This window comes from Vollenhovia emeryi, unplaced genomic scaffold (genome assembly GCF_000949405.1).
Source record: "Vollenhovia emeryi isolate VEMERY1.0 unplaced genomic scaffold, V.emery_V1.0 DF939423.1, whole genome shotgun sequence".
Classification (NCBI taxonomy): domain Eukaryota; kingdom Metazoa; phylum Arthropoda; class Insecta; order Hymenoptera; family Formicidae; genus Vollenhovia; species Vollenhovia emeryi.
In genome coordinates this window covers 10,992-18,689 of record NW_011966943.1, presented here as the reverse complement: position 1 = coordinate 18,689, position 7,698 = coordinate 10,992, and the positions used below count along the sequence as shown (strand labels likewise).

At 43.0% G+C, this 7,698-nt stretch overlaps 1 protein-coding gene across 1 annotated transcript; it reads left to right on the top strand.

The window, feature by feature from the left end:
- Positions 1 to 707: 707 nt before the first annotated feature.
- Positions 708 to 5,948, top strand: LOC105557752. The gene has a single exon (XM_012005069.1). The coding sequence runs from the start codon at positions 708 to 710 to the stop codon at positions 5,946 to 5,948; it is 5,241 nt and encodes a 1,746-aa protein (XP_011860459.1).
- The last annotated feature ends 1,750 nt before the right edge of the window (positions 5,949 to 7,698 follow it).

Here is a 7,698-nt window from a genome sequence, read left to right as displayed (position 1 = left end):
ACTCCGCCGCATCGCGCCGCTAACATTGCTATATTCGCACTGCGCTAGCATGCAATATTCTTACGTGCCGTATAATGTGAAAAATGTTCTCTTGCACGTCAGAAGACTCTTCTTAAAGAAAATTTCACAGAACTCTCGTCAAAACGGATTAATAATGCTCAATGCCTAAAAAAACCTATAATTTTTCGCTTATAAATTGATTTAAAACTTTTCTTTGTAGATTCGAAACTCTGTGCGTCCTTTTACGTAGGATAGGCATACATTTTTTCTTGATAATATTTGTCAATTAAATTACATTTTGTTGGCGACAAGCGTTAGAAGGAACGCGAATTTGTATATGTCTGTATATTCGAACGACGACGTAGAGGTGACAACCTCAGATATTCTAAGTGTAGAGGGGGCAAAACAAATATCCCGATCGACTGCCGACGGCCCGAGAATTCACCGAAACGGGCAGTAGTTACTGATCCGACTCCGTTAGCTGTATATCGAGAAATAAATAAAGACACTAGTTACATCAAGTCTGTACATGGTCCTTCGAGCCGGATTTCCCGGATATTCCGGATATTCCGATTTTTGCAGTCACGGTTCCGATAAAGTCAAGCAACTGGCGGAACGGATACCAAAACTAACATAACCTTGTGGTAGCTCGTCGTGTGAGAGCGCAACGAGTGCACGGACTCTATTCCACGAATACACCGACAAAGATGAGTGCTGAGGAGCTGCGTAGGCTGCGCGGATATGTCAAGGCCAAGCAAACCCGCATTTGGAACTATGCGCAGGACGTAGCGCAAAAGCGAGTAAGTGCAACGTTGGAGAACATCGCGGTGCGACAGGAGAAGTTAGAGCAAGTCAATAAAGAATTCGAAACGTTACAACGGCAAATCTTGGTGGCTGGGGAGTTCGACGTCCTTCCACCCGAGGATCAGCGAGAGGAAGACGAATTTGAAGAGCGATATTTGGATTTGAAGGCAGTTCTCGTCAAGTGGATCGCCGCATTAACACCGACCGTGAGTACGGAAGCCAACAACGGGCAAGCGGCCCAGGCAATCGAACAGCAAGCAGCACAGGTAATCGAACAGCAGGCCGAGTTGATTCGATCGTTGAGAGCTCAAGGTACGACGAATGTTGATAATAAAATCAAGTTGCCAATTATTCGTTTGCCGACGTTTTCGGGTGAGCTCGAGGACTGGAAACGGTTCTCAGACACTTTCACGGCTTTAATTCACAACAGTGAACTTTCGGCGATTCAAAAGCATCAATATTTGGTTGGTGCGTTGACGGGGAATGCAGCAAAAATCGTGGAGTCGATCGAGATTTCGGCTCAAAATTATGAGGTGGCCTGGAATCTTCTGAAAGACCGTTACGAGGACGAACGGGCACTGAAAAAACGACATTTACAATGTTTGTTTGAGATGCCGAGGCTCGAACGAGAGTCAGCGACAGCGCTCCAAGGACTGGTAGATCACGTGCATAAACATTTGCGGATGTTAAAGGCGTTGGGATCGAGCACCGACGACTGGGATGACATGCTAGTTTACATGATCGAGGAGAGTCTAGACAAGGTTACGCGACGTCGCTGGGAGGAGAATGTTGAAGGCGGACAAGAGGCATCGGCAGAAATCATGTTCGAGTTCTTGCAGAAACGGAGTCAAATGCTCGAACGATTACATAACTCGAGTAAAGGAGAAGCAAAATCGAAGGGAGTCGTCAGCAAGGCTGGAAGAGGTATCGCTAACGAGGAGTCATCAAGGCCATTCAAAGGGAATGCATCCAGGAAGCAATTTTTAGGTCTCCCAATACAGGGACGAATCGACGAAGTCAAGCGATTAAAATTATGTTTTAACTGTTTAAGGAACGATCATTTTGTAAACACTTGTAAGGCGGCTTCCTGCAGATCGTGTTCGGGAAGGCACAATACATTGTGTCATAAAGAAAGAGAAAGCACTACAGTGTCTCTTCCTGGAGCGGTTTGTACGGAGGATCGTCAGCGTAGCGGAGGAGATTTGTCTGTGCATCACACCTCGAGATCATCGAGAGCAGGTATTGTGTTGATGGCGACGGCGGTGGTGAGCGTAAAGGACGTAAATGGTTTCAGACAGGATGTGCGTGTCCTGCTGGATAGCGCGAGTGAAGCCAATTTCATAACTAAGGCAGCTTGTTCTAAATTAAATCTAAAGATAGAAGCAATCCAAGAGGCGGTGACAGGCATAAATAATGTAGAGTGTACAATCGATCGAGGTTGTCGAGTAGTAGTCGAGTCACGAGTAAACGATCATCGTTTATCTGCATTTTGTTTGGTTGTTCCAAAAATTACTAAAAAATTGCCCTCGGCGCGCATCGATGCTAATAATCTGCCTATAGCAAATAATTTGAAGCTGGCTGATCCGCAGTATTTCCATCCCGATCGAGTCGACATGCTTCTCGGTGGTGAATTTTTCTTAAGTTTATTAAACCCGGCAAGGCTCGAGGTTGGAAAAGATATGCCGACGCTACAGGATACTAAACTTGGTTGGATTGTGTCCGGTCCAATTCCGCCGCGATATATTCTTACTGAACGCGCTAGCTATTCACTTTGTTTAACGACACGAGATTCTTTGGAACGTTCAATAACAAAATTTTGGGAGATCGAAGAAGGCGTTAGTCATAATTCCGTAGACTTAACAAAGGAAGAACAGGCATGTGAGCAATTATTTAAAGACACGCATACGCGAACTCGGGAAGGTAGATTCGTGGTTCGATTACCGTTTCGCGACAATAAAACGCAGTTGGGCAAATCGCGAGCAATCGCCGAAAGACGATTGATGCATTTAGAGCGAAAATTCAAGGGCAATATTCATTTCCAACAGTTATATAAGGATTTCATAAAGGAATATATAGAATTGAAGCACATGACTATTCTTCCAATCACTTCGAGCGAGGATGAGAACGCCGTTTATCTACCGCATCACGGAATATTGCGAAGGTCGGTCGCCGGAGCGAAGCTTCGTGTTGTTTTCGATGCTTCAGCCAAAACAAGTTCGGGCTTATCATTGAACGATACTTTGATGACGGGCGCTAATTTGCAGGATACGTTATTTAGCATTGTGTTACGATTTCGAATATGCCGTATCGTTTTGACGACAGATTTACAAAAGATGTACAGACAAGTTTTAGTGCACGACGATGATAGATGTTACCAGAGAATCTTGTGGCGTTGGTCTCCAGACGAACGAATAAGAGAATATACATTAAACACGGTGACGTATGGAGAAGCGTGCGCTCCGTTTTTAGCAATAAGAAGCGTTCAACAATTAGCTAGGGAAGGAAAGGAACAATACCCGCGAGCGTCGACGGTTTTGTTAAGGGATTCATATGTGGACGATGTTTTAACGGGAGTAGACAATATCGATGAGGCGAGGAAACTGATTGACGAGTTGTCAGGATTGTTAAAGTTAGGTCAATTTCAGCTGCACAAGTGGCGATCGAATTATGCACAAGCATTATTCGGAGGAAACGATTCGACCGATTTCCAAGCGATCGACGACGAGGTCGACATAGCGAAAACTTTAGGCTTGCGATGGTTACCGGAATCTGACATGCTTCAATTTGAATCTGAACTGGGGCGTGATTCAAGGACGAAATGTGAGGTATTATCATCAATATCAAAATTATTCGATCCATTGGGATTGGCTAGTCCATTGGTGGTTAGAGCCAAACTTATCATGCAACGCACATGGCAATTAAAGCTGGGTTGGGATGATGAGTTGCCGCCAGATTTGCAACAGGCATGGATAAAATACATGCAAGAATTAATCGAATTACGCACGATACGAATACCGAGACGCGTTATGAGTTGTGATGGGCCGCGTCTTCTTAATTTGCATGCGTTTTGCGACGCCTCCGAGCGGGCTTACGGGGCTTGCGTATATATACAAACAGTAGACAATTCGGATAGAAGTATGTCGCGATTGCTTTGTGCCAGATCACGCGTGGCTCCGATGGGTGGAACGACGATCCCGAGATTAGAACTTTGCGGAGCCGTAGTATTAGTCGAGTTAGTTCAAAGTGTCATTGAGTCATTACACATCACCATCGATAACGTATACGCATGGAGTGATTCTATGATCGTATTGGCCTGGATAGCCGGCGATGTTAGTCGTCAAAAAACGTTTGTTTCCAATAGGATCGGAAAAATTCAATCAATTTTACCCGAAAATCATTGGAATCACGTAGAAGGTAGAGAGAATCCGGCAGATCTGATTTCTCGCGGGACAAGTTTGGGCAACCTTGAGTCGAGCTCTTTATGGTGGTCCGGTCCACCATGGCTTTCCGGACGATTTGAAATTCCGAAATATCGGCAAGGGGAAATGAACGAACAGGAGGTTAAGATCATGCAATCAGAGGAAAGAGGCAAATTGCAAGTCTTGATCATACGAGAAGGAAGTGAATCGTTAGTTGGAGGTATCATAGGTAAAATTTCATCTGCCACGAAAATGGAAAGAACGTTAGCATGGTGTTATCGGTTCATGGCGAATTGTAGACTCAGATCTCCGAAGCGGAACTTAGAACGGTTATCGGTGGGCGAGATATATTCATCACGGTTAGTGTTGATCAAACATGTTCAGCGACACGCGTTCGCTCAAGAAATACGGGACCTATCCGATGGGGGTCAAGTAAAATCAAGCAGCGTATTGGCGAGCCTGAGCCCATTTATCGACCAGAGCGGGGTCCTCAGGGTGGGCGGTAGATTACAGAAGTCGTTATTAGAGTACGAAAAAAGGCATCCTATCTTGTTGCCTGCAAAATGTCGATTCACGGTTTGTTTATTCGAACGGGAACACAGTCGCATGCTCCACGCAGGCCCGCAAGCATTGCTTTTTTCCATTCGAGGAACATATTGGCCATTGAACGGTCGCAATATTGCTCGAAAGGTAGTTCGGGGATGCACGACGTGTTTTCGTAATAATCCTAAGCCATTGACTCAGATCATGGGATCATTGCCGTTGGATAGAATAAACTGTCGACGAGTTTTTTCTGTGGTAGGCATCGATTATGCAGGGCCGATTATCACCGCGATGAGTAAAGGTAGAGGACGAAAGACCAATAAGTCTTATATCGCCTTGTTCATATGTTTTTCTACTAAGGCAATCCATTTAGAAGCTGTTAGTCAATTATCTTCGGATGCGTTTGTCGCGGCGTTGCGTCGTTTTGCTGGGAGACGCGGATGCCCGCGGAAGATTTATAGCGACAATGCGACCAATTTTGTGGGTGCAGAGCGAGAGCTCGCCGAATTGTATCAGGCGATTCGAACTTCGTTCGATAATCACGTAAACGAATATTGCTCGTTGAACGAGATTCAGTGGAGCTTCATTCCACCTCATGCACCTCACATGGGTGGCCTATGGGAGGCTGGCGTCAAGTCCTGTAAATATCATTTAAAGCGGGTAATTGGGGAAACTGTGCTCACATTCGAGGAGCTCAGCACGGTTTTGGTTCAGATTGAGGCATGTCTAAACTCCAGACCGCTGTGCCAATTGCCATCGAGCCCAAATGATTTGCAACCATTGACTCCGGCACATTTTTTAATAGGAGAGTCAATCACGGGATTACCAGATATCGATTTAAAAGAGAGTCCTGTTAATAGACTCGACCGGTGGCAGTTGATTCAGCGTCTTACACAACACTTTTGGAAGCGATGGAGTGTTGAATATCTTACGTCGCTCCAAGGAAAATGTAAATGGACCATTGAAAGAGAAAACTTGGGCATCGACGACATAGTTTTAGTCTGTAACGATAATGCGCCTCCATTGCAATGGAAGATTGGTCGAGTGCTCGAATTGCATCCAGGTGCGGATAAGAAAGTACGCGTTGTTACTGTAAAAACGGCAAATAGTGTAATCAAGCGACCTATAACAAAATTGTGTAAGTTACCCATCGATTGCGACGACAAAATTGAACTGAATTAATGTGAGTTAATTGGTGGGCGGGATGTTGGCGACAAGCGTTAGAAGGAACGCGAATTTGTATATGTCTGTATATTCGAACGACGACGTAGAGGTGACAACCTCAGATATTCTAAGTGTAGAGGGGGCAAAACAAATATCCCGATCGACTGCCGACGGCCCGAGAATTCACCGAAACGGGCAGTAGTTACTGATCCGACTCCGTTAGCTGTACATCGAGAAATAAATAAAGACACTAGTTACATCAAGTCTGTACACATTTTGAGTTATCTTTTCTGTAATTCTCATATGAAAATTGTATTCTTTAACATTTGATTACACAGATGATTTTATTATTTAAAAAATCTATTTCTTAAGAAATTTCTACAGAAAATGTAGGGATATGAAGAAAGCGTATTGTAATAAAACAGAAAACAAGACAAACTTCCCCATTATCAATGTATGAAGATTTCGACAAGCACAAAAACGTTACGTTAATTTTTTTCTAAACAATCCGTTTTTTTTTTCAGAAATCTTTGCGTTAACATTTAAATTTTGGTAAATATTTCCCTTTACTTAGCACCCGCCAATCAACTTCCGTTTGACCTTGATGTTGACCTTGACCCCCAAGGAGGTCAAGGTCATTGCCCATTCCCGTCGCTCATTGTTTGTTAAAAAGTTATGAAGAAAATAAGTTTGTATCGGGTTTGCGTATTTCTGTAAAGCACAATATTCTTGTGTGCGTATGGACTTACAAATGATGGAAAATTATCTGCTCTACAGAACAGTTAACCCGGGTTAAATATATACAGTTTTGGAAATTTGGAATAATCCACGCGCAATTGTATGATGATGGAAATAGGATTGCTTTGTATACAAATGATGATCGCAGATGGAATTTGCCTCGCGCGAATAGTTCAATTTGTAGAAGAAGCAGTTTGTATACATACATGATAATGTCCTTATAATATCAGAAACCGTACTCAGTATATCGTATACTGTGAGGTGAATAAGATATTGCTTCACGCGTTCCTACACCTGACGTACGATCAAGATCAATTGCTTGATTATTTATTTAATCATAATGTTCTCCGTCGGAGAATAGTATGTCCTCGGTGCAAAACACATCTTTTTGTGCAATACGGAACAGCCTCGAGTACTTTCCATTGCACAAATTCGTATTATAAAACTATCCGTGTAAGTTGCAAGTGCTTTTAGCACGGCGCGCTGCGCGCGCCCCACCCCCTAAACGCACCTGCAACTTACACATAAACCAAACTTATTTTCTTCATAACTTTTTAACAAACAATGAGCGACGGGAATGAGCAATGACCTTGACCTCCTTGGGGGTCAAGGTCAACATCAAGGTCAAACGGAAGTTGATTGGCGGGTGCTAAGTAAAGGGAAATGTTTACCTTAATATTTATCATAGACGAATATATTTATAGTTATATGTATACAACTATATCCACACAGAACATGACGTCCATTGGACGTCCATATAACCTCCATAGTTCCATGGAACATCTATCTCCACGATGGATGTTGAATAGACCTCTAATAGAACTCCATATTATCTCCGCGATAAATATATCGTCTGTAAATCTATTACAGATGTCTAATGGATATCTATGACAGACAATACATGGATAAATATGTTTGTACATACATGTTCACGTTTTTACCAAAACAATATTTAATTTTAATATAAATGTTAATTATAATTTTCAAATGTATTGAAAGTATATTTAAAAATATGTAATATTATACAGGG